Source organism: Argentina silus (genome assembly GCF_951799395.1).
Source record: "Argentina silus genome assembly, chromosome: 1".
Classification (NCBI taxonomy): domain Eukaryota; kingdom Metazoa; phylum Chordata; class Actinopteri; order Argentiniformes; family Argentinidae; genus Argentina; species Argentina silus.
Window position 1 is genome coordinate 32,209,596 of NC_139655.1, and position 27,269 is coordinate 32,236,864.

The following is a 27,269-nucleotide window of genomic DNA, read 5'->3' on the forward strand; positions in this document are numbered from 1 at the left end:
ATTCAGAGGACAAAAGTGAGCTATTTAGAGAGGGCACAGGGCGCTCGGAAAAAGGAAAAAGGTTATTTCGGAAGGGAAAAAGAGACATGGCTGGAGTAGCCTATATTCAATTTTTCATCAATTTTGGACTACGAATGGACTCGCCGAGGTCAGCTCTCGTGTGTGTCATATCTGTATCTAACGACGCGTGGACAGAACCAGCCGCACCGGTCATATAACTAGCCCTAGGCTAAATCGCGACCAAGCCTAGGCCACCACGAAACGTGTTTAATAGTGTCTAAACCAATTTCCAAATATCGTTGGTGATAGGCAAATTGTCTAAACATAGCTATGAAATACAAGACATTGACAGTGTCATAAGGTATCCCATTATAGCCTCTGTTGGCGTCAGGGTGGGTGCTACCGGGCAGGGTGAAGCGCTACCGACCATTTCTGTGAGACACAGGCTAAGCCTATTGTGCTGAAAGTAATAAGGACAGCAAGCTACGAGTAGGCGTTCAACTGTGACAGAAAACACAACAAAAAAACAACAACCCGGAACCCATGCTGCACAAGGATCACTTCTTGACAGGTGAGAGAGGTCGTGAACTCTGACCTTGATAAACCCCAGCACCAGGTTGGCCTTTTAAGGGCATTGCTTCGGCTATAACGCAATATACACTGCATCTGCATCTGCTTTGACTGGTGGGCAGCCCGGTCAGCTGGGACAATGGATATTCGTTCCATTCTGTGTCTCCTGCATGGACATAATGGTCTCACCAACGCCTACCTATAGGACCCATGGGCTGGACATTTACATACCGTTCTTTGAAAGGGATTTCCAATATTGTTACATGGCTAGTGGCCCTAACCCCTCTGTATGAAAGACATGTCTTTTAATTACCAGTAGCCAGAGCTACCAATGTTGAATGTGATATAATCTGCGTTGAAAGACTCTGGATGGGAACACAATATGATTCAGTCCTGTCCTCAGTAGAGCCTACCATCCTCATTTTGCCTAGTTCCTGTTTCCAAATGCCCTACGAGATTCTCACACGTACAAGGAATTCCCCTTAAAATGCGTTCAGCTCAAGAGGCTAATAAAACGGTACACCGTTATTATAGCTGTTCTACAACCATCCACTGCCTATTATCCTCATTCTCCGAGACTCTATTAATTCCTTAAAATATAGGCTACACACTAAAAAAATTGCATCTTTGGTTGGGGTAGGCCTAAGCAACATCCAGTTTTAAACCTGTGCAAATAACTGAGTCAAACATAAAACTACTCTACAGCCTACCTACCGGTTTTCTCTGCTGTTCACAACTGAAAGATATTATTAATATATCATTTTCATCTCTTTACGACGAGACATGTGTTCTGTGTGAACATTGCTCTCTCTCTCTCGCTCTCCTTTTCTACGAGGAAACATGCAACATCAGCTGATCTATCACGTGATTCAGAGTCGTGGGTCATTCCTCATTGCAAAATGGAGTTGTCGGAGTCTGTACAGAAAGGGCTGCAGTCTTTAGCAGACCCGACGCTTTTCGACCTGAAAACCTTCACGGTATTGCTAGACGTTGCCTTTCGTAGCTTGCTCTCCTCCCATTCCGACAACAGCATTCTAGGTAAGCCCGTAGTCTCTGCAGGAGCCTATTGTCTGTGCTTCCACAACTTCCGGTTTCTTCACAGTGAGGTGATATGGGGGGGAGCTTTGCAAAGCTTGGAATGCAATGATACGGTGTATCCCATGCCTATAGCAATGACATGGATACAATGTAAAAGTATCTATATGTGTCTTGTGTGTTTGAAGTGGTCGACGTGTCACTTCATTCTCGCAGCGAGCTTGAAAAACATGATAGCGCTGTTCACTGTTAGAGAGGGTTCTGAGCCAGTGCAGCATCATCCGGTAGCCTAGCGGTGTGTACAATAGGTGGGAGAGCTGGGAGCGATGATCTCTGAATCGTAGCTGCGACTTAAGCCTGTTGCACCAGAGGAATGTGTTGATTATTTGACTTCAGATTTCTTGGTAAGACTGTCCGTTATTCGGCAATGCAGAGAGAGAGAGAAAGCGCGCTTTAATGTACATATTTTATTTGCCTCTCATCATCAGCATCTCATCGTCTTCCACAGAGTACCACACACACACACACACACACACACACACACACACGTGAATAATTAGACAATTATTTTATCGCAGATCAACCCGAGTTTAAGCGTATTGACCAGACCCTGTTGAAACACTGTCACGTGTCAGCGACCACCTGCATACTCGAGGGGGTTAAACAAAACGCGGACAAATCCACAATAAGGTGAATCTTTATTCTGGCGTCTTTCTAAAGTCTAATGTTTGAATGGAATAGAAACATTGAAACCATTTGCCCACACAACATTTGCCTCTGTGCTCTGAAACATCGACAAAACACCTACAACAACGTTAAAACCCTAGATCCATAGTTTATTCATCATGTAGGTTATTCATATATAATCTGTGTTGATTCTCTGTGTTTTTACAGCTCGTGTCTGGAGGAAGTTAGATTTGATGCGGAGCAAACGGAAGTGTTCTACACCTCATTCCAGGTGATAACTATGTTGACTAATATGTTAGGCCTAGGTCATTATTGGTGATAACTAGCCTATGTTGTTTAATATGTTAGGCTTAGGCCATTATTCAATGTAGGTGATAACCAGCCTATGTTGACTCATATGTTAGGCCTAGGTCATTATTTAATGTAGACTAAAGCTTATTCAAACTGGTGCAAGATCTCAACTCTGCCTTTTTTTGTTCCCCCTAGAAATATAAATGTGACCTGGAAACTCTGTTGTCAAGGTTAGTATGTCCACTCTGCAAAATACCTACAGAATTAGGCCTAACTTGGGGAATGTGTCCATCTTATTTTGTTGTGCCTTGCAGAAGCTTTTTGGCTGGTCAAACCTCATTGCTTTTAATCTGAACTTTGTCTGTTGGCATAACGATTATTGTCACATTCCAAAATACAATATAGCCTCTGCGAGGGCTTGGCGCGCAAGGGCGTAAGTGACATTTTGGACCAAAACAAGTTTTATATATCAATAGAAAGCTCTAGATGAGATCTATCCAATGGCAAAACAATGTGACGGAAATCCTTAAATGGACTGAACTAGAGGGTAAAAACAAAGGTCCCATTACAACATGATGGGTTCACCTTAATGGCAAAATTCAACTCATACTGTAGCAAAATGACTTGATCTTGGTGCGCAAAAGGCATAAGTGACGAAGTCAGTTGTTTATGATTTCCAAAATATTTGTTCAGATTTTATTTTGCCTGCTTATTAACTGAAATAAGATCTTTAAGAAAAGATAAGTGGTTTTAAATTGTTGTTTTAAAAGTAATAAACATTAGACTTACCAATCTCAGATTTGTTTTGGCTCTCCTGAAAATGTTAGAAAATGTCACTTATGCTTTGGTAGCCTACTTAACTAAATTTGATAAATCCCTTAAAGGGGCACTCTAGGATTGGTACCCCCATGTTTGGAATAATTATATATAACCATTGGAGAATATAAATGCACCATGAGCTTAGTTCAACTTACCCCATCAGAACCCAGAATATGAGCTTGTTTTACTCCATTGTTTGTAAAAGATCAAAACATGGTTAACACTGTCATTTTGATCTCATGGTCCTTGCATTCACGTAGCTCCGTTTATGAATTTGAGAGTGGTTACATTTCACCAGCCCCATGCCTCAGCTGTTAACCAACTAAGTGGTTGTTGCTTGAATCCAAGATTGCCCTTTAAATGGTGTGGCTAGTGTAGCATATTTCCTCAGACTACACACATTCATGTTGAAACATGCCAAATACTGCCGGGTAAAATAAGACATCAAACATCTGACAGAAGCTGAATGAACCAAACACTTCATTGCTGATGGGTCTTGCAATTTTCATGTTTTAATGTGGCACTTTTGAGCAGTTAAGTTGCCCAGAGCACATGCCACTGGAAGCATTGAATCAAACCTAAATGATTTTAAAGCTTCTTCTTTTTTTTTTTCTTTTTTTTTTTTTTTTATACATGTAAGTCATCATTTTATGCAAGCCCATAAGATGATTAAGTCAAGCCAGCAACATTGCAATACATTTCGCCAAATGATTTGGGGATGCATAATGAAAGGCCAAAGTTGTGAATCTATTTTCTAGATTTTTGAATTTCTTTTAAAATATAGACCTTCTGTTGCTACTAAACTATCATGCACATTTGAATGGGTAATTGTAAAGAGGCAAGTACGCTATAGACGTGAACCTGCAATATTTGTCATTTGTGACAATGTTTTTTCCGCCCATTGTCCTTTGATGGCTTAAGTTAGTGAATGCGTCTGCTTGACAGCAAACACTTTAAATCAGTTTATTTTTCTTAGAAAAAGCGCAGCTCTTTTACGGGGAGCGTTTGTTTGTAGCGCATTGATAGAAGCAGCTTTTACATTGTAATTAATCACGCTGATTGTCCCTTTTGTCATTGTCCTGACAAGAAAACTTCAAAAACATCACATTGGTCCCAAGGAACGACACGAATCTTTCCCGACGTACATATTTTAGTTTTAACAACACAAGTATGATCGACCTCATATGTGAGGAGGAAAGACTACAGTATGGGGGTTATTCAGAAATCGTTCTTCTTCTTTTAATTCTCCGGGGCATTCCCGTTTCTTGTCCATGAGTGTATAGCTTTAAGATAATGTGGGCCTTTTTAACATTCTCTTCTCTGTGTTTTTGCATGTTTAGTATAGGGAGATGCCCACCTCACATCAACGATGTATCATGGCGCTTGGAGTACTGCATCAAGGTATTTAGTTTGATAACGATGACGGTTGGATTTTGGTTACGTGGATTAAAAAGGTCTAATTGATGTTGTCTCCATGGCAGAACGGACACGTGCATAAAGTCAACGAGCCCTCCTACCTGATCTCATTAAATATCGAGGTACACTATATACTAAGTCCAAGAAGAATTGATTATAAAAGCTGGCCTGTATTAACTTGTCAGCATATAACACGTGTTGCATTTACAGAATGGCGATAATGGAGGGTCGTCGGAAGACGTAAACTTTAGCTGCACGATGGAACAACTTCAGGTACAGTTATTTGGAATACAGTAGAAATTGGGTAGGCACACCATACATTTGTACAGAATGGCTAGTAATGTTTTACATGACATGTCTACAGTTAGGCTACATGTATTAAAGAATCCAACTGTCACCACACACTGTTGTTTCCCATCCTTCCGATTAAAAAGAATTCCAGAATTCAAAGTTTAATAAAACAAATAGCATATGGAGCACTTGTGAACTCCTTTAACCACACATTGATGGGCCGTTCTTAATCGTGTTTATTTTGTTTAATAAATTAATGGAAAATGGCCCGAGTGAATGTGTGAAAAGAAAAGCATTGGAACTGAGATTGGAAGTCCATTGCACTTTGAATATGCATCAAGTCATGTATTTCAATTATCTTTCTATGATCTGTGTCAGGATTATCGTCTTGCTGACAAAATGGGGACATTGATTGTAACCTCTTGGCTACCTACTGCAGATGTTTTTTGATATCGAATATTTCTGGCCTATTTAATCCATTGATTGTGACATATAGCCTACAGCTCATGTTTTTTCTGCAGATAATCTTAGTTCATACTTAAAAAGCAACTTTGACGGTTTTATTCAATTGTTGTGTACGCTTGCCCAACATCCACGGAGTCTGTCCTTCAAATAAAGTGCTACTGTTTTGTTATGTGTGAATATCGATGTAGTAGTCTACATCAGCCTATAACAGAGCCTATCATCCTGAAAAATACATGTACAGGACCGCGCTTAAGTGGCACGAGGTATCAATAACGTGTCAGGTTTAAATGTGTGCCTGTGTTCGTCTCAAAAGTGCATCTCACCTGTTTATAAGTCTTATTCGAGTTTGTTGCTTTATTTTCAGCAGTCCTCCAGATAATTTGTTTCACTGCGACCCAAGGTTTCCCCCGTCCCTGCACTATACTGTTTAAAGTGTATTCTCTGACTTTACTGCTATATATTTACTCTGGTATATCTGTGTGCAAAGGAGGCGAGTAGAGGGCTTAGGTAAATGTGTGGGAGTGAGAGAACGCCCGGTTTATGAGGGATAGCCTCATTTTAGGATTAGGTGAACTTGAACGATTGCATTACATTTCAATTGAAGTCAACATCCTTAATCAAAATACCTTAAATGCAACATGCATAAAATATTTTAGGACCTTTACATTGAATCAACTTTAACCATACCATGTTAATAACATTTTTGCTGCACGTGTAAAAGTTCAGACATGGGCATGATTAGCTCTAATTGAAGCAGCGCCCAGTTTCAATACAGACACTTTACTTTTTCCATTACGCAAGGATTGCCCCGAACGTGGCTATGGTTGCACGTTCTAGGTTTGAGATACAAGTCTTGCTTGTCTCGTTGACTGCTCAGTCATATATAGCCTATAGAAATCCCTTGAATCCAATAGCCTTTTTGATCAATTCTTAAATATGTTATTCGTGCAATGCTGCGTTCCTCATTTTCTATTTTTCAAACCATGAAACGTATGGTGTTTTTAAACTCCCCCGCATGCTCATTATGTTGAAGTGGACCGACTATGTGACCTTGTTTTCAGGATTTGGTGGGAAAGATGAAAGACGCGGCCAAGTGTCTGGAAAAAGCTACGCAGTTGTGAGCTCAAACTCGAAACACCGTGCAACAACAGTGGAATCGGGTTTCGCAAGTGACCCCCTTCTTCGCATCACTGAAGTTCAGCAATTCAAAGCGGAGTCGATATCTATTTTTTTTGCATTTTTTTTGCATTTTTGAAAAGAGTCAATTATACGTTCAACAATGATATTGTAAGCAATAAAATGTTCGATGAAAGTTTTTGTCTTCTGATTTCTTGCAGCTGTTGAGGTGCGAAATGATAAGGGCTAGCCTAATACTTAAACCTTTTACAGGTATTTTTCGGTGATGTCCTTGAAGCCCTATACAGTCCATCAACAGTTTTCGACTACACCTCCTGACTGACAGTAAAGGTGTCCAATATAGCCTATTGCCAACAGTGTCTTTGTCAGGACGATAAATAAACCTTAAGGTGAAGCATCTTTATGACAAACTAGAAAATCCACATGGAATGAAACTCCGTGCCACAGGCGAGGCGAGGATGGTCGTCAACGCATTGGTTCCGTGACGTAGTGGCTTTTGCCCGTGCAAACACGAGCTGAACAGCATCTACATAAAGCTTATGGTTCAAAGCATCGTCCCAAACGACCCATGGCTCAAATTCCTAAACATCCAAGACACTTCAATTGCCTCCATTAATTCGTAGTCTAAATTTGAGTAAATGGTGTAGCGGCTTGGTGTTTTATACTTTAAATTGGGAATGGAATTTGGAACGTTGGCCGCCAATGCATTTATCACAAAGATGCATTTTGCCTATAGCTCAAATGGTTTTGGAAAAGGACACGGCAAACGCACCGTTCCGAAAAGATAATCTCTAGGCTGTTGTAGAATATCGATGTTGCTGTAGCCGAGAAAACACACTGTAGCGCCACTCCAGTGTTGTCAATGTGTTCGAAGGAAATTTTGCGATAGGGCAACAAGATGGGTTGAATATGTATTCTTTGTCATTTCACGAAGCATCGTGAATTGGCCCGACCCGAATAGCCTACACCGACACTAATTTCCAGGCCACCCTTAAGGAATGGGACCACGTGACCAGAGCGGGGCGGTCGAACTACAAGCCATTTTGGGGACGGTGTCAGTTTCCACAGAGCACACACTGCTGCATTTTTCAAAGAGCCAATTTTGGAGGCAAACTTGTCGGGAACGAAGTCCGACCGTTCGGAACGCACAGCCAGAAGTCTGGAATCTTCAGCAACAGAAGATACTTTACGCGCACGAGTTGCAAAGCGGGAGAAAAATACGAATTTTACGCATCTGAAATGAGCTCCGGTTTGCCTTGCGCTCTCCGCAATTGACAGCGTCTGCAGCTCGTTTCAAGATGGCGGCTCAGCTCGCATTCATTTTCTGCTGATCGCCTCCTAACTTTCATTGTCTACTTGTCTCCAGTCGAGCAGTTCACCAGTCGAGCCTTGGGGTATGTATCATTCGATATCTTCTCTTACCATAGAATAAATAACGGTATGGTTCTCGGTGCGTGTATGTGTTTTTTTGTGGGTTCAAATGTAGACTGAGCCCGTGGTGGATGCGGGGCTTTGACGGTGGCTCGCGCTCACCGACGTGGAGCTCTGTCCTCCCTCTGCTTTTTAAAATGTGTTCCTTTCTCATTCACGCTTTGGCATTGCGCTACACAGTCCTGCGCATGATATTCTTTACTATTTATTGTTATGGTCTGTTATGTTTGTTTATGGAATGGGTTTGGTTGATGTTGTTAAAATTTCCACAAAGTCCGTGATCTCAATCGAACAAGACCGAGATGGGTGAGATGTTCACGGCAGCACAAGCTCCAATGGTTCTCCTTATTGGTAAAGTTCCATATAGTGTCCCCATTTTATAGAAATATGACCTCTTTGATGTTGGGGACAGATCAGTGTAGTTGTATTACGCATATGTTGCCATGTGTTGGTTTTATTAACTTAACTTCCCCCTTGGTGAATAATGGTCCCTGTATATGGTGAGTGTTAAACCTTTTAATTATTCACCAACAAATCATCGCTATCAGTTGGTAAAGACGGGATCAAAGTTATCCACGCCAGATGACTGTGCTACAATATTGGCGCACATGAATTTTGAGTCAAATCACTTTTATGATTTTTTCCTTACCAGGATTGGCAAGATGTTGGCTAGAACCTCTGATTAATAAGGATCCTTTCAGCAACCATGAATAAGGCTCCTCACGTGCAACCATCTTTAAATTATCTGTAAAATGTAGATGGCCTATTTAGAATGGATGGTTTAATCATGACTTAGTTCACCATAAGCCTTCTTGATGTCAAAATGGACAGACAGCCTATACCATACCCTATCCTCTGCCAAAACAGAAGATTTTGTTGGTTTCTCGTAGCCTAATGTTTGAGTCAGCAATCTCACCACCTCTTGTTGGTTCACTATTAGGAATTGTGCACTGAATGTTTATCGTGCGTAAAAATCTATCTTTCAACAATCAAACGCAAGTTTTGCACTGAGTGAGAACATTATGTCGTTTGATAAGTGCAGGCTGGACGACGAGTGTTGTTTGTCCTATATACTTGGTAATAAGGTCATTTTGATCGTATTATTATCATGCGTTGTCAATGCAAATGCTCTTCTGTGGAAATGAACTCTTTAAGTGGGAAAGAATATGTTCTTGCAGCTGACAGCCCATCCATGATGTTTTCATTACATTAGTCTGATCTGTGTTGATACAATGTTGCTACTTCCAGGAATGCAAATATGTATCTTATGTCCAGCCATAGGCTAAGCGGACGCTTTCGCTATTATTGCGGACACTTTTGCAGACTGATAGAAACTCCCTTTTACAGAGGCCTCGCCCCCCCCCCCCCCCCCCCCCCCCTGTCAATTATGTTAATTTAGATATCTAGTAAAGGCGTCTTCAGCTGCAGTTAACATGCTTGTGCCAGTATATGATTTGTGCTATGGTAAGCCTACAGTAAAACAGGTCCCCCAAATGGAAATAAAGATGGTCAGCATCATCAATTACAACAGGAGAACTATTCTGTGATGAGCTGTCTTCATCCATAATGATGTGCTTAGCTGTGCTATAAGTGATAATGTCCACTTGTTCTTCCCTTTTTGTCGAAAGAAATACTAGCCTGTATATTGACTGTAGCATCCAATTCCTTACAGAGGCTATTTGTTGCGCCGGAACAAACACTGATTGCTGTTACTGCAGATCACGACCGAAGATTAGAAAGCATGGGAACCGTTGCTTCATATGATGTTGATATCCCAACTTGTGTCTCCCAGTTCAAAGTTCGAAGTTGATATTGAAAATATATTCAACTTTGGTAGGCATCATCTGTTGCATATATTGAATGGTTTGCTATGTTCTTCTATGGACTCAATTTTCGTGCTTGTTCGACTTCGTGAAGGTGGCTTATGCGTGTGTATGGCAGCATAGCCGGCATTTGGTTCAGCGATGGTCATCCCAAAGCAGCGGTATAACAGTTGTGCAAACATCAGTTAGTTAATCGACTGACTGCCTAACAGGCTACCTGTTTGCGTTGCCATTCGTGTCGACAACAGTAATAACTATATTGAAGTCTTCAACGATCCCGAAATTCGTGATTTATTATTTTAGGCTACAACACACGATGTGCTATTGTGGAGATCGGGCTGGAGATAGGATATCTATAATTGTAAAGCCTTTATGCTCGACCTTAGACGCATCCTAATAGAATGAGATTTAGACTCCAGTTGTGGGGTGTTCATCACGCACGCGGTATGCACGTTATAATTTTTGCAGTCCGTACGTCACGCAACATGTCGCTGGGACCACTTTTGATACAACACTGGACGTTTGTGTCACTTAATTTCTCGCGTCCCATGTTTTATTCCTCATTCCAGTAGCCTAAACTAAAGCAACAATTCTGTGCCACACAATCCATGTTCATGTGTTTTTAAAGGAGGGCTGAAATCTTTGCAAGTCGATGTGTTGTCATGGCATTATAAATATGACTAAAATTAAAGGGTTTATGGTGAGAAGAAAGATAGAGCGGTGGCAACAGAATATAGACAACAACTTATTTAATAAGTTTGTCTGTCCTCCCAGACGTTGTTTTGAAACAACCCCGCGATTTCAAATCAGATTTTTTCCCGTTGCCCTATGCTGCTATTATTGTTGGCTATTCAAGCTGCCCGTTGACACTTATTTAGTAGCCTAAACCATGTCCTTTCGGCTGAATAGTGGCCAAAATTTAGCTGTGCTTCAACTTGGTGTATAAATCACTTCGACGATGCATTAGAGGTCGAGCCATGTTATTGCACTGTGCCGATAACCTATGCTGGGTGTGCAGCATGCACACGGAAACAGCAAGCAAGGGAAAGCGATCAGAAATATAGTCTATTCAAACGAATGCGCACGACAGGGAGATGTGGGTCAAGAACGACACAGGAACCGATCTTAACATGGGTTGATGTGGAAATTGTTGTTCATTGTCAGAAATCTCTCTTATTTTCGAGCGAGACGTTTTTTACAAAATGGCAGCCATGCTGTCGGGACCGACTGTAGCCTATTCGCTACGCGAGGGAAGGACGGATATTTATTTTCATATTGGGCTATTCATCGGCACATCATCAGCGCGAGTGATGATCGCTCTCAGGGCGAACCACGTCTCCTCGTCTCGGTCCCTGGCAAGATGCCAAGTAGTGCAACCGAAGTTGCTATAGAAACGGTAAGAATTTCCATGTGTGGCACACCTGACACGGAGTGAATTAACGTCTTCAGCATCCCCGAGAGGTGAGCGGATTAATTCACCCAAGAATGTGACCAATTGTTGTTGCAATTGGCTCGGCCGATTTGATCTTGCGCATTTCACCGGGTTTCAATGAAATTCCGGAATCTTATCACTGAGGCGCTCTTCAAATGTCTCGATGTTAAATATAGGCTATTTGATTCTAAAGCTACAACGTGTCTTGTTAGTTTTGTGGGTCTGCTATCAAATTCTCATGAGAGACTGAATGGCACAATCCTCATAGTTAAGCGCTGGGAGGCATATGATCCATTCTAATAGATGAGATTGATTTATGGCTACTCAGTGCGTTCAGCTTTATGTGCCCTCAACAAATCCAAATCGACGACATCCACCAATTGTTGCCTATCAATCAACTGCTGGGTCCTCTTCTGAAACCGACCAGCCCCTCTCCCAGTTATCATACTATTAGCATAAAGTATGGTGTTTCTCTAACACAGAGAAACAAAACATTCTTCCAAATGGTTTACGCGATTTAAATGAACGCACGCTTGATCAAGCTGTGAAAGAACCAACATCAGGGCATGAGTTTTCAATATAAGGCTACCGTATATTTTTGTGTGGTTACAGATAGCGTGGGTGTCTTGTCGTGTTTTAACTGTGCCCCTGTCTCCCATCGCAGGACTCTGCCTTCCATGACGATGCATCGAACAACTAGAATTAAGATAACGGAGCTGAACCCCCACCTCATGTGTGTGCTGTGTGGGGGATACTTCATCGACGCCACAACCATCATAGAATGTCTACATTCATGTGAGTGACACTCCTTCAAAACATGGTCCAAGCACAATTGCTTGGTAGTGGAGCCAAGCCACATGGGTTTCTTAATGACCTGAAATTCATGCTATTTTAGAATTGTACTATTCTAAGTAGGCTAGTAAGTTCCTGCAGTCTTAGAACATTTTTGGTAGTAGGAATATACTGCTATTCACACTAGCTACTGTATGTTGCAAAGTGTTCTTAGGAGATGATCAATACTATACCCTTTAATTTGTGAAAGATGCGTCGGTCCAAAATGTATGGTGTAAGTGAAACACACTCTTCTTTCACACTGGAATAGGGCTGTGCATTTACAGTAAATATGTTTTTGTTGATGAAATAAACTAATCCAGAGTTGTTGTTTTTTCCCATTTAAGTCTGTAAGATGTGCATTGTGCGTTATCTGGAGACCAGCAAATATTGCCCCATTTGTGACGTGCAAGTGCACAAAACGAAGCCTCTTCTCAACATAAGGTAGGCACTTTGTTTTAGAAAAATCATTTCTTATGATCAGTGCTGTTACTATCTTGCTTTTTTTTTCTCTTGTAAAAAAAAAAAAGAAAAAAAAAAGAGTTCTGCAAGCTGTGCTGTATTCGTTACCCATGATGACTGATTCTGAAACTGCCGTTCCTGTCAAGGTCTGACAAAACCCTACAAGACATCGTCTACAAGCTGGTCCCTGGCCTCTTCAAAAGTAAGCACAATATGTTGAGTCAATTGCTGTCCCTCTATTTGCCATACTCTCTCTGTTCCTTGTAAATGTAGAGAAATGACTGTCCTGAATGCATCATTGGCCTGTGTTTTATACCAGAGAAGCCTTTTACAATAGGTTCTTCATTTCAGTGTGACCATTGTGGTTTAAGTAAAGGCAGCATATTTAAATATAGATGTGCCTGTGAGTCACTACCATGTGTTTCCCTATAGATGAGATGAAGAGGCGGAGAGATTTCTACGCAGAGCACCCCTCTGTAGATGGTGGGTCTATAACCCCTTGTACACACACAGTGATTGATTGATTGAGTTCCATTGGCCACTGCAGTGTCTTATTCCATTGGAGTTGTGAACTTTCATGATTAAGTCCTAGCTGGAAAGGTTGAACCCTATCCTCTGGACCTCCCTTCTGCTTCAGAAGTGTGATTCCTTCCTTTGAGTGAATGTTGTGCTTGGTTGAGGAAATTATTTGTGTTTCTCTCGACTAGTCCTCCTCCGAGTCCAACCAATAATAACATAAATATTGTGAAATTATTTTCTTTTGCGATTCCCTTGCTACCTGTTGGTCTGTGGTAAAACTCTGCAACTTGTTGATTTTGTTTTTGTTTGTTTTTCAGCGACTAACGGATCGAACGAGGACCGCGGGGAGGTGGCTGACGAGGACAAGAGAATCATCACAGATGATGAGATCATCAGCCTCTCCATCGAGTTCTTCGACCAGAATAAGTACGTGTAGGACACGTCTGTCCATCTCTCATTCAATCATCATAATGCCATTTGCAAACACTTCACCTTTTTACTTGTGTTGTAACAATATTATTACTCTAGTGCAAACAATGTGGTGATAAATAATTTAGTGCCCGATTTGTAATTACATATTAATGGACTTTGAGAAACAAGAACATTCCCTGTTACACTTCTTTAGTAACAAAAACTACACCACAGTGCAATGGAATTATAAAGGCATTTTTATATCACAACATGTTATGACAATGTTGGTACTGAGAGTAATTAAAATATTATTATGTAGGCATCAGGGCAACATCATGTAAAGTGTGACTTGACATTTTGTATGACAAACATATTTGTGTAATTTGTTTTCTTTCCTTGCACAGCCATGGTTTTCCTTTTAATTATTATTATTCTACACAATGTCATGTTTTTCTAGAAAAGCAGTTATCCCCAAAAATGCTCAAAGACTTATCATAAAGACTTATCATAAAGACTTATCATAAAGCAATGAAATGTTATTTTTCTTTTAGAACCAAGTCTTTGTTTTAGAAGTGGAAGTGTTGCATCTTGTGAACATCAGTCACCATTTAATAAATCTTGGGTCAAAACCCCCAGATAACTGAAACGTCGCTCTCTTTCTCACATGAATGTGAAGTAGTAAGGTAGCTAGTGTGCTTGAGTTTTTTCATTTTACTCAGAGTACCTGGAGCAAACTAAGGTGTGCAAAGTTTTCTCAAACAAGAATCTTGTGTAACATTTTTGTGTGGTACTGTGAATGAACTAATTGAGTTGTCCTTGACCTAGGGTTAAACTGGCAGGTGCAACAGAGGACAAGCAGACTAAAGAACAGGTACAGTGACCAAGTGTTATCTGATTATATTTGTGAATTATAAGTGTGATTTGATTTAGTTGTGATGTGGCATGCTCCTACCCAGAGACTGCAGATACAACTTCAGATGCAACACACAAGTTTACATGTTCCCTAACAAATGGGGAAAAAAAGTATATTAAATGTTTCCCGTCTGTTCTCTGCTGTGTCTTATTGCTTGGTCTGTTAATTTTTACTGGACATGTTCTCTAACAAATAGCTTGCCTGAATTCTCGTACTCTTAGTATTTACTGTTACTAACAGCACTACAGTCACTTGGCACACTCAGCTGTCGCTGCATACAACAAATTGTCATCTTTCGCTCCATTGTTTTGTTCACCACCTTTGGTTAACAATTTGTCACTACTCCATTTGAATTGTGGGCCTGAAATTTGAATTTATTTCTTGAATAGTCTGCAGAGAATTCCTTTTGCATCGAAAGGCAAAAATTAGTATTACATCCTGGCATTTTAAGCAAATTTGATTTTGACAACGTTCATTCTACAGAATGTTCTAATCTGGCATGAAAGGTCTACTGTATTGGCCTGGGTCATCACAGTGCAGGACTGTATAGAGAGTGCATACTGTTCAGATGCTTGTTTTAAAAAGAAAATTCTTCAATCTGGATCCTTAATTAAGTTATCTCCTTCAAAGCTTGCTGTATGTCTATCTGACACGTTTTACACCAAGTAAAAAACAATTTGAGTGAAAAAAAAAAAAAAGGTCTCCCTACAAGTCTCCCTTTGTCCTCATCTTTGCAGCCTCTGAGGATAAACCATTCTCTAAACCACTGCTTTCTATTTTAATGTACTTTTAAGGTGGACTGCAGCCTTCTGTCAGTTTTCAGATAGAATATGATTTTGAGATTCTGACTTTCAGCTACTGTCTCTCTTGCTTGTTCAGACATGAGTTGTTTTATCTTAATTAGAAGGTAGGCCAACATTATGATGATGATGATAATTGTTGTGTTTATTTTGTGTAGATGAATAATAAGAGGTACCTCCAGTGTCCAGCAGCCATGACAGTCATGCATCTGAGAAAGTTCCTGCGCAGTAAGATGGACATCCCCTGTGCCTACCAGGTAACTGAGCACATTACCAACAAAACAACAAAAGAAGGACAAATGTGATGTTAAATGACTGCTAGAGCAGGATTCTCTTATCTTCTGACCTTCTTTTTCACACTTTGATAATGATATATCAGCTTTCAGAGTTGTAAGCATTGAATAAAACGTTGGAGCATTTAATGTACTTGAATTTACAATTTAATAGTGGTATTGGATTTTGACGTTGTTCACTTAAGCTTTTTTATCAGATTGTTAGAATTAACAGGCTTTAACTGTTATTTATCTACATGCATTTAAATTCACACAGACTGCTTGCAGTTAAGGGGAACATCAAAGGGCGTTTCTACTGAACATACTTATGAAATGTTGTCTTTTGCACAATGCAGGTTGAAGTGATGTATGAAGATGAGCCATTAAAAGATTACTACACGTTAATGGACATAGCCTACATATACACCTGGAGACGGGTAAGAACTGACTTAAAGAAGATTGTCATTTTAAGAGATTTCATCAGCCAAAGTTATTGTTGGTTTTTATATGCTTCATATGTAGTATTTTATTTGGTAGTGCATTGTCACTACCAAATAAAATTGGAGTTGGAGTATAATTTTGATAAGACTATACTCTTTTACTTTTTTTTTTTTTTTGGTTGTTTCAACATTTGATTTAACCCTGGATTGGAATGTTAAAGTCAAAGTTTAAAAGCTTTATTTTCCATTTAGGTAAAGATTGGAAATTGGGAAATGTCTCTTTAAATATGCAAATGTTTTGTTTTTTTTCCTCTCCAGAATGGCCCTTTGCCCCTCAAGTACCGTGTCAGACCCAGCTGTAAGAAAATGAAGATCGGTCACACACAGGAGGGCCAGAACAGCGCTGCTCGCTCTGGACTGGAGAGCGACTCAGCCAGCGACAAAGCCAGCAGCCCTGCTGGTGTCCCCTCTACATCCTCGTCGCTGCCCAGCCCCAGCACCCCGGTGCAGTCCCCACACCCCCATTTTCCACACATCTCCAATGCTGTCAACGGAGCATCCACCTCGGCACCAGCCCCCAGTCGGCCTTACACCTTCGGAAACAAACCACGGAAGGCTTCCCTGAACGGCTCCTCCGCCTCCTCGGGATGACTGCACACAGAACCGGATAGCCAACGCCAGACCGCTCAGCTATTTCCATGCCAATGTAGTTCCATTGTTGTAGACGCTCTCTTTTTATTATCGTTGTTGTTATAAATATATGTAAGTTTAACGTAGTGGAAGTGAAGCATTTCAATAGGAACATAGCCGGGATGTTATATAGCTGAAAGGTGACATTGGCGGTATGACAGTTGTAAAAAGGTTAGAATGTTGGAGATGGCGAACATTAAGCCCCCTCAAAGCTGCGTTTTATTTTACAGATGTGACTGAAAATCCTTTATATTATTTTCTTTCCTTTTTAATGTTTTCAAATCAAAATATGTGTTGACTCTATTTTAAGTGTGTATTTCAACCTGTCTGATAAAGCATGGTCATGAAAAACACTTTTTATTACTCATGTTTGAAACGGTTGCCTCTGATTCAGTTCTTTCGACTGGCCTTTGAGAAGCGTTCCAGAGAGAAGTACGTTGATAATCGAAATAATAGCCTATGGATACAACAATGTATAGTATTAGGCCCATGACATTGGGAGGAAAAGAAACTCCAACGATCTGCGAAAATGTACAGCGCTTTTATTACTCGGAAAGTTTCTCTCTTTTATAGCTGCAGTGGAATCGAATTGCTTAGCCTCGACACATATCCTTAACCCTGACACCAAGCAGTTCAGAGTCCACATGTATATAGCGAAATATATGCATATTTAATCAGCGATAATGTCAAATACTCTGTCCTTCGTCCAAGGAACGGACAGGCTGTTGGAAACACACCCCTCACCCATTTCATGCTATGACAAATGTTTTGATGTCTCCCGTGTTCTACGTATTTGTATCGCTCGATTGTATGGACAACTATTGTATTGTTACTGTTGCACAGTATAAAAACATCTAAATAAAACATTTTACACTTAAATGTATGTTTTCTTTTGTGGCCAGTATCAGATGCTGTTCGTGATATCTTTCAAGTGACTTATAGACACATGCCTACATTAATCCAATCGTTGGAATTTATTTCACTATTTTGGTTAAATTAATTTATTTCTAAGTTGAATCTGTTGTATTGTGAATCGAATAATAAGAATTTGTAGACAAAGCGCAGCACCAAATGGCATTCTAAAGATGCACAGATGTCTCGTGCTGAAGCACCATTGATTTCATTCAACTGACAAAACAATGTTGAAATCACAAATGGGACGACTTCTGCTTTTTGTGTATTTGATAACCTCTCCATCGCATGCGGATTGTTGAATGAATCGGTAGCAGATGATTATTAATTGAAATTGAGAAACAAATGGGCCTAGCTGCAAACAATCTTGCACAACAGATAAAAAAAAATTCAGACCGCCAATTGCTTGACGAAATGTAAACATTAAAGAGATGATTCATGCTTTTCAATAAAGGTTAAATAACACCCATAGCCATTATTTAGTAGCTGTGTTTTGCGTTCTTTCATTTGGAGGCCTTTTCTTTGGCAATAGATAGTGATCTTTTTTTCATGGTCAGTTTTATTGCGCTGGACAAAATACAAAATAAAATGTAAAAGACAATATTTTCTTTGGCTGCATGAACCTTCGTCATTAACTTGTTTACAAATGTGAAATGTTCACCCTAACCCATTTCACAGCATTCCTTCCTGGCATTGATTGGTTTAGGCCTACTTTTACTTTTTAGTCATAGGTTACAGTAGTAGGCACATCGTTCATGATCTTGGGAAAATACAGGGATATGGACATTCAGGAATACTTAAAGTTCGTTTTCACTAGCAGCAGCTGATATTGTGGCTTTGAGATGTCTTAATCTTACACAATTTCGTGAATAGATTGCCACCGTGTTGGGATAGCCTCTAACTATGTCTCACGTTACGCACTTAAAATTGATCTGTAAATTCTACACATTATAGAGTTAGTCATGTTAGAATGTGCGCTAGGCTACACATGGTTTGTATATAGTTGGCATAGTTATTGTGTGAATATTCAATAAAAAGGGAAATTAAGACTGAGAAGTGGTCTCAAACTCACCTGAACATTGCCATTTTAAAAAGTTTTTTTCCCGTAGTTCATCCTCATATAATATAAGACACATATATATAAACTATATACAGGTACATATTTGTTCCTTCATTTGAATTAATGTTTTAATAACTCAACGAAATGTAACGACGTGCGGGCATGAGATTGACCGAGGATACACTGAGGTAAGTGGTTTTATTTGTTTTTCTCAGCATCAACCAGCCGCTTTCATGTGTCAACAAACCCTCGTTTTTCTCAATTGATTCTAACACGACTGTCAAAACCTTTGTCTATGTTTCTAAACTATTTTCATTGTCTTCACACAAATTGCAAATTTGCATAAGACACTGCTGGCAAAACTTATACATAAAAGCTCCACTTTCATGTGAGATTAGTTGTCACATTTACAACAATATTTTCCAAGATATTTTCTCCAGACGGGATTAGTGATATATTAAATATTTCGGCCTGGAGAGGACTAATAACGAACATCATTTCTTTGGAATTGATGTTTTTAAAGCAAATTGTTACATATATGCCTATACAGAATTACAGTAAATTATTGAGATACGTAAACGATCATACACTGACATACTAAAACGTGGATTGGAATTTTGCCAAAGGTGGACTGGATTCTAAATAACATGAACAAGTGGATTACGTTCAAGAGAGTACACGATAACGTCGGCTGCACCTTTGTGGTGAATGACTTAATCGACATGTTGTCATATGGTGATATTAGAGAAATGAAAGCAATACTGCATTTTGCAGTGCATTTATGCTATTTTGCCAAGTAAAAGTCTGTTTCACAGTTGTGTTAAATGTTTTGAGAACATGAAACAAATCAATTGAGAAAACAAAAAAGTTAATTAAGAAATTAAAATTAAAATTCCATATAATATTGCATGGCATGTGTGCAATTCATATACTATCTGACCCATTTCCACTTTGGACACTTTATATGATTAACAATATGTATACTATATATCATACAATATGTATACTATATATTTTATATTTCTTTATTTTTTTGTATCTTTATTCTTTATGATGATTGTGCTGATGATATGCTATAGGCATTGCATTGGCCTGTTCTGAAATACATGTCAGATATCCAAGATATGTTTAGCAATTAACAATTGAATTTTATTTTGAATCGAAATTGATTAATCGTTTAATGATGAATGAATAATGAAACCATTATTGTGTGAATTTCCCCCAAACATGCATTTTATTTAGCCTATTTTACACAGACACTTACTGACAAAAAGGGATTGTTGAACAATTTATATGATTTATTTGATTGAAATAAATAATTAGATTTTTACCTCTTAACTTTTCCCAAATGTACAGAAATGTGTAGACCAATATCGTATAGGCCCTTTATTGTTATAGGCCTTATCATCTCGCTCTGTGATAGTTGATGAAAAGTTTGATAGGCTACCTTAAAGAAAGACAGTTCAAAACCATAACCAAAACCATACTAATGTGATGATAATATAAACTTGATCACATATTACAATTTTAATGTATGGCTTGTGTAGGCCTAAGACCTAATAGTTTTGATTTGAGAGAAAGGCTGATGATCGGATAAGGTGATACACTTGGCGCCATGCACATTGCTTGAAAGGTCTGAAAAAAATAAAATAAATAGAGCCATTGCACATTGTTTTGCCTAATGTCGGTTTGCCATAGGCATAAGCAATGTCAAGTATGTATGGACTTTATTACCTCCACTAATAATGTTATACACTAATAATGTTATACATCTATTATTGTTGTCTAAATAATGCTCATTTTCAAGTGTAGCCTGAAATATTTCTACAAACTGGGGCAAATGTTCGACGACACATTGAAATGACATAGACATTTTTATATTACTAATGTAGATATAATGTTGGCCAGTTTTTCAATTGAATATAGTATTGTATCAAAGACTGGCTACATTACTGCCGAGAGTCTGGAGAGCAGAGTAGACAAAGTAGCGCCATTAGCCCACTGATACATGTGTAGCCTGCTACGTTAGCCTGGTATCGTTTCAACGTTGCCGTCGTTTTATTGTTACTATTCAAATCTTGTCAAGTATAAACGTTACAAATGCATCATTGGGCGCCTTAACTAAGCTGCAAGCATGTGTAGCCAGTTGGCTTTCATTACGTTTGACATTGTTCTCCCTCCACAAGTGTTTTTGCGGGAGCGGGATGAGGGAAAGCAGGCAGAGGGCACAGGCGATTTGCGCAAGATCTGTATTAGCTTCCGGATTGTTGCTAGGGCAACTGTAACACGCTAACCCAAACAAGACGCACCGCACCGTGTGGAGCCAGTAGTATTTGGGGAAATTCACAACAAACAGATCTTGTGGTTGTGGTAAAAAAAAAGAAAAAAGAAATCTATTGCAAAAGTGGCTTTAGATTTTTGATGAAACTGTAATTATGAGTCAACGGCAGGTTTTGCAAGGTAAGAACCTTCAGTATCCAAATTCTCAGGACTGTCTTGACTGTATTTCAAAGGGAAAGTTAGATAAGGGCTAGGTCTCTATCTTAACTTTAGTTACCTGCAGCTTTAATCATTAACATTTGTTTTACAATGCACATAATACAATATAAATCATATACAATGGAAACGACAGGCCTACTCCTTAATCACATTGAGATAAAAACTAAAACATAGAATCTTTGCAGTTGAAAATATGAATAAATCAGCCATTGATTATGATTTTTCTTTTGCAGTTTTTGAGCAGTACCAGAAATCAAGGACTCAATTTGTGCAGACTATTGCTGAACTTGCAACAAGACCACAAAACATAGAAACGTTACAAAATGCAGGTACGTTGGCAGGAAGCCTGCTTCCTCTTATAGCTGAACATCTTGAGATGCACGTTTCCTTATGTGTTCCTTTTCCCCTACTCTTGTTCATTTGCCATAATGAAAACTAGGCTACTCACTGACTGCTGTGTCAATGCTCTTGTTCTATCTCTCTTGTCCTTCCCTCCCTCTCTCACTCTTCCCCTCCCCTCCTCTCTCTAGGTGTGATGTCTCTTCTGAGACCTCTGTTGTTAGACGTGGTTCCTACCATCCAGCAGACAGCAGCTCTGGCTCTGGGCCGGCTGGCCAACTACAATGATGACCTGGCCGAGGCTGTCGTCAAGGGAGACATCCTCCCACAGCTTGTCTACTCCCTGGCCGAGCAAAACGTCAGTATTTCTCTTTATTTGGGTGTGTTTTTCAAGTTTGTCCCCCTCCACCCACCGTATCTGGGCTCTGTTCTGTGTTACGTCAAGCCCTGTGTGGTGTGTGTGTGTGTGTGTGTGTGTGTGTGTGTGTGTGTGTGTGTGTGTATGTGTGTGTGTGTCACTCACCCTGTGAGGCCCCAGGGTCGGCCCCTGAATGGGAGGGTGTGTTGGCATTCCGCCTGGGGGTCACTCCAGAACCTAAGAGCCTCTTCACTTGAGAGCAGCTAGAGCAGAGCCTTTCTCTCTCCCTCTCTTTCTCTCTGGCGTCTCCTCTCTCAGGGGAGTCTAAGTGCCTGGGCAGAGGCAAGGGTCTGGTGCTACGCCAGGTTCTGGGGTTTGGCACATTGACTGGTATTTTTTGGTTGAGCATCTTTTAAGAATGGCTTCTTTGGTCTGGTTTGCTCAGTTGGTTGTAAACTCGGCTAGATTTTGAGATGTCCACTTGATTCCCAGTACAGTCCAGGACCAGGACGTATCCACGTGTCCGTTGGGATGACAGAGATCAGACTGTATGGCTAGCTAGACAATGACAGCTAGTCCTAGAAGCTAATGCACACACAGATAGGAGGAGCTCTTTCCATTCAGATTTCTCATTCAGATTCAGTCTGCCAATTCCTTCCCTGTTGGTTGTACACAGCTAGTCATGGGCCACAGTCACTGGCCTATGTTTTCTGTAATGATTGTGGTTCTGGATAAGAGTGTCTGCTGAGTGTATTCAATGTACCCCTTTTCTCTTGTGTGTGTGTGTGTGTGTGTGTGTGTGTCCAGCGGTTCTATAAGAAGGCGGCAGCGTTCGTGCTGCGTGCGGTGGCCAAGCACTCCCCTGCTCTGGCCCAGGCTGTAGTGGACTGTGGAGCGTTGGATGCTCTGGTCATCTCCCTGGAGGAGTTTGACCCTGGGGTGAAGGAGGCTGCAGCCTGGGCACTGGGATACATAGCCCGCCACAACGCACGTAAGGACAAATGCAGACAGACAGACACTCAGATAGACAGACACTCAGATAGACAGACACACACATATACACACACATATACACACACACACACACACACACACACACACACACACACACACACACACAAAATGAACGTAAGGACACACTGAGAAACATACACTTTATATAACAACACTCATACATAATCACTGTACATACTGTAAGGACACACACACACACACACACAAACACACACACACACACACACACACACACACACGCACACGCACACACTCTCTCTCTCGTCTCTGTGTGTAGACCTGTCCCAGGCGGTAGTAGACGCGGGGGCCGTGCCTCTCCTAGTGTTGTGCATCCAGGAGCCTGAGGTGGCCCTCAAACGCATCGCCGCCTCGGCCCTCAGCGACATCTCCAAGCACTCCCCAGAGCTGGCCCAGACCGTGGTTGATACGGGCGCCATCGCACACCTGGCACAGATGATCCTGAACCCCGACGCCAAGCTCAAGGTGAGGGGCGCCAGGCGGGAGGAAATGCTGAGGAGTGTATGCTATGAAAGTGACTTTCAGTTGGTGGCAAACGCACAAAGCCACACAACCTACTGGAGGCGGGGGGAGACAAAACAGCACATTTCCCTGTTTTTCAACTGTTTGTTTTCAAATGTCTTCATTGTGCTTCCCAAGTCTCTTAAACTGTATATATTGAGTTGAATTGCATATATCTGGCTGTTTAGACCACCGGAGCCACATACATAAGTCATATCTAGCCTATATCTCTGGTTTAGACTATCATCAACAGATCATTATTGACGTAAACGTAGAGACGAAGTGAATTAGAAGACTCCGGCGTTACAATTGTCTCTAAAAACCTTCTTTTGCTCTGTACATCTCTTCCTCTCTTCCCCCTTTCTTTCTCTCTCCTGCCACCCCCCCTGTGTACGACGTGTCCTCCCCCCTCCAGAGGCAGGTGTTCTCGGCTCTGAGTCAGATCAGTAAACACTCTGTGGACCTGGCTGAGTTGGTGGTGGAGGCAGAGATCTTCCCTGCCGTGCTGGCCTGCCTCAGAGACCCCGACGAGTACGTCAGGAAGAACGTGACCACGCTGATGAGGGAGATCACCAAGCACACTCCCGAGGTGTGTGTGTACGCATGCACGCACGCACACTATCAGAGGTAAAAAACACACGTGTACCCCCACCTGAATGTGTGTGTGTGTGTGTTTGTGTGGTTGTGTCCAGTTGTCTCAGATGATCGTGAATGCAGGTGGCGTGGCAGCGGTCATAGACTACCTGGGGGATTGCCATGGTAACGTGCGGTTGCCAGGGATCATGATGCTGGGATACGTGGCCGCTCACTCAGAGAACCTGGCCATGGCCGTCATCGTCTCCAAGGTGTGTGTGTGTGTGTGTGTGTGTGTGTGTGTGTGTGTGTGTGTGTGTGTTACCCCCCACTCTATCACCACTTCATTTCAAACTATCATTTCCCTCCTCATCATGTCTTTGGACCACTTTCTTCCATGTTGTTTCCGTCTCTTCCTCATCTCTGTACCTGTTGCTCTCCCTTCCCCCTGTCTCTCACTAAGATTGCCTTACTTAAAAACCTATAGCCCCCTTTTTCCCCTTCTTTTTCTTCTTCTTCTTCTCTTTTTTCCTTTCATTGTTATGATCAGAGTTGAGGTCATTTCCATTTCAATTTCATCTATTCAAAAAGTCAAGTGAACTGAAATTCCAATTCAAGAATGGAAAAGATGCATTTTTTCAATTCTTTAATTGGAATTTCAATTCACGTCCGGAATTAACTCACGGAATGGTATACAGCACTTCTGATCCCGTCTCCCTGTGTCCCTGTGGTACTCCCGTCCTCTAGGGGGTGCCCCAGCTGGCCATCTGCCTGTCTGAGGAGCCAGAGGAGCACATCAAGGCCGCCACGGCGTGGGCCTTCGGCCAGATCGGTCGCCACACCCCGGAGCATGCCAGGGCAGTGGCGACGGCTAACGTGCTGCCCAAGCTGCTGGCGCTCTACATGGACACAGACAGCTCCGAGGACCTGCAGGTCAAGGTAGGCTCAACAGGTGATGGACCTGGGAGGTCAAAGGTCAGAAGTCACACGGCATTCAGGTCAAGGTGTGTTAGACTGTGTTTTCAGAATAGGTTTAACTCAAGAATGGCGAGATCTGAGATTTGTGGCTGAAACAGAGGACACAGGTGGGCTCTTTTTGATAATGCCTGAACACTGCCTGAGTGCTGCGGATAGAAATGTGTTGAATAGAAAAGGACATGTTTTGTGGCGAAGTCGTGGCTTACCGGTAACACTCCCAACAATAGCATACAGTGCCCCGCATAAGTAATGGGACAGTGAAGCATTTTTTCTTCTTTTGACTCTTCCTCCAAAGGTTTGGATTTTAATTTACTATGAGGTTAAAGTAGAGACTCTCAGCTTTTATTTGATGGTATTTGTGTACATATTGGTTTCACTATTCAGAAATTACATAAATAACACTGAATAACAAACTCAGTGGACGGCACTTCATCATACAGCAGGACAATGACCCAAAACATACTGCCATAGCAATTAGGGACATTTTCAGGCCCAAAAAGTGGAAAGTTGTTGACTGGCCAAGTCAATCTTCAGTTTGGATCCTATTGAACATGCATTTAATTTGCTGAAGAGGAGACTTAAGGTAAAACAACAACTGAAGATGGCTGTAGTACAGACCTGGCAGAGCATCACCAGAGAAGATACCCAGCGCCTGGTGGGTCAATGGGTCGCAGACTTCAGGCAGTTATTGCATGCAAAGGATTGTTGACCAAATACTAAACATGAGTGCTTAATTTGGACATTTGATAAATCTGTCCCATCACTTTTGGGTATCCTAAAATAGGGGGACTATGCATAAAAAGTGTTGTAATTTCCAATATGTACACAAACACCATCAAATAAAAGCTGAGGATCTCTACTTTAACCTTATACTTACGCAGGGCAATGCATATGCCCACTCCCGAGAGTTGTGGGTTCAAGCCCTGCTTGGCCTCTTCTGTCCTGACATTCTTCTCAAATCTCCCTGTCTGTCTTTCTACTGTCTCAATAAAATGTGAAAATACGGAAGGAGTGGGATCTTGCCATTAGACATTACCTACAATCTCTCTCTCTCTCTCTCTCTCTCTCTCTCTCTTTCTCTCTCTCTCTCTCTCTCTCTCTCTCTCTCTCTCCTTCCCATCAGGCTAAGAAGGCTCTGAAGAGCATCCTACAGAAGTGTACCTACCTCCCTGCCCTGGAGCCACTGCTCTATGAGGCACCGAGCAACATCCTCAAACACGTGGTGGGCCAGTTCAGCAAGGTGGGGGCACGTTCAACAGACACAACAATACAAACACAACACATGTCCAATCCTATCTATGAAACAGACTCAATACTAACAACACTAGTTTCAGCAAGGTAAGGGCACATTCAAGAACGTAGGATCTGACCCTATTCCTACTGATGAGACTCTCAATATAGAACATCTCTGACTCAGCCAAACTGCCTCTCTCTCCTATAGGTGCTGCCCCATGACAGTAAGGCACGCCGTCTGTTTGTGACCAGCGGGGGGCTGAAGAAGGTGCAGGAGATCAAGGCTGACCCAGGATCAGCCCTCCAGGAGTACATCAACTCCATCAACAACTGCTACCCCGAGGAGATCGTCCGGTAGACACACATGCACGCGTACACACACACACACACACACACACGCATACACACACACACATGCTCCATTAGGCCTACTATTCAGTTGTATGATGATGTGACCCCCTCTCGTCCTGTTCCAGGTACTACTCCCCGGGATACTCAGAGACTCTGCTGGAGCGGGTGGAGAAGTACCAGCCCGTCTGAAGGTCCGAGCCCCTCAGGAGGACACAAGCTCACATCCTCCAATATCCACACATGCTATAACAGGCAGACTATATACATACTGAATAGTGAATTAAAACTGTCTTTACGTCCCTTACAATGGCACTCAAATGTTGTATTTTTTACTCAGTAGTCCTGTGAATTGTCAGTTGATGTTGATTATTATGTAGCTGTGTATTTGTTTATTGTCATACCACTGTGTGTATGCATTCCTTAACAGTGAAGCTGTTATTGATGAGATATTGATGAGAATAATTTAGATATGTTGTCCTCTGCATCTAAAAGTCACTTTCAAGTATGGACCTGGTAATGTATTTAGTTAAGTATGTTGTATTCTTATTCTTCATATCATATTTTTTAGAAGGTTATATTTTTATGAGATTTTTGTTTTATTGTAAAACAACAAAACTGCATGCAATATCGTGTTGGTGTATTCTGACAGATATGCATAATAATACAGCTATGCAATTTCTTGTAGAAATTTCGGTTAG

General features: G+C 41.2%; 3 protein-coding genes across 3 annotated transcripts; all 3 read left to right on the plus strand.

Moving 5' to 3' along the window:
* The first annotated feature begins 1,450 nt into the window (after positions 1-1,450).
* commd3 (COMM domain containing 3) lies at positions 1,451-6,886 on the plus strand. The gene is made up of 8 exons (XM_083670531.1): positions 1,451-1,608; positions 2,184-2,295; positions 2,500-2,563; positions 2,779-2,813; positions 4,743-4,803; positions 4,884-4,940; positions 5,029-5,091; positions 6,636-6,886. The coding sequence occupies exons 1-8, from the start codon at positions 1,470-1,472 to the stop codon at positions 6,693-6,695; spliced, it is 591 nt and encodes a 196-aa protein (XP_083526657.1). The 5' UTR covers positions 1,451-1,469; the 3' UTR covers positions 6,696-6,886.
* An 899-nt stretch (positions 6,887-7,785) lies between these two features.
* Positions 7,786-17,594, plus strand: bmi1a (bmi1 polycomb ring finger oncogene 1a). The gene is made up of 10 exons (XM_083670455.1): positions 7,786-8,105; positions 12,062-12,192; positions 12,576-12,672; positions 12,837-12,892; positions 13,123-13,173; positions 13,527-13,635; positions 14,446-14,491; positions 15,492-15,590; positions 15,962-16,042; positions 16,364-17,594. The coding sequence occupies exons 2-10, from the start codon at positions 12,075-12,077 to the stop codon at positions 16,694-16,696; spliced, it is 990 nt and encodes a 329-aa protein (XP_083526581.1). The 5' UTR covers positions 7,786-8,105; positions 12,062-12,074; the 3' UTR covers positions 16,697-17,594.
* Positions 17,595-21,142: 3,548 nt separating this feature from the next.
* Positions 21,143-26,827, plus strand: spag6 (sperm associated antigen 6; the record flags this gene model as incomplete). The annotated part of the gene is made up of 11 exons (XM_083670395.1): positions 21,143-21,167; positions 21,440-21,535; positions 21,737-21,903; positions 22,711-22,894; positions 23,195-23,400; positions 23,852-24,025; positions 24,129-24,281; positions 24,757-24,948; positions 26,111-26,227; positions 26,429-26,574; positions 26,697-26,827. 11 exons carry the CDS (start codon positions 21,143-21,145, stop codon positions 26,758-26,760), a joined length of 1,524 nt encoding a protein of 507 aa, XP_083526521.1. The 3' UTR covers positions 26,761-26,827.
* Between the last annotated feature and the right edge of the window lie 442 nt (positions 26,828-27,269).

Excerpts from the sequence above, each read along its gene's own strand:
- commd3 (XM_083670531.1), top strand. The coding sequence starts at position 1,470 with ATGGAGTTGTCGGAGTCTGTACAGAAAGGGCTGCAGTCTTTAGCAGAC. Across the intron at positions 1,609-2,183 it reads TTCCGACAACAGCATTCTAG|ATCAACCCGAGTTTAAGCGT; the intron begins GTAAGCCCGTAG and ends ATTTTATCGCAG. Across the intron at positions 2,814-4,742 it reads CTGGAAACTCTGTTGTCAAG|TATAGGGAGATGCCCACCTC; the intron begins GTTAGTATGTCC and ends TTGCATGTTTAG.
- bmi1a (XM_083670455.1), top strand. The coding sequence starts at position 12,075 with ATGACGATGCATCGAACAACTAGAATTAAGATAACGGAGCTGAACCCC. Across the intron at positions 13,636-14,445 it reads GAGTTCTTCGACCAGAATAA|GGTTAAACTGGCAGGTGCAA; the intron begins GTACGTGTAGGA and ends TCCTTGACCTAG. Across the intron at positions 15,591-15,961 it reads ACATCCCCTGTGCCTACCAG|GTTGAAGTGATGTATGAAGA; the intron begins GTAACTGAGCAC and ends TGCACAATGCAG.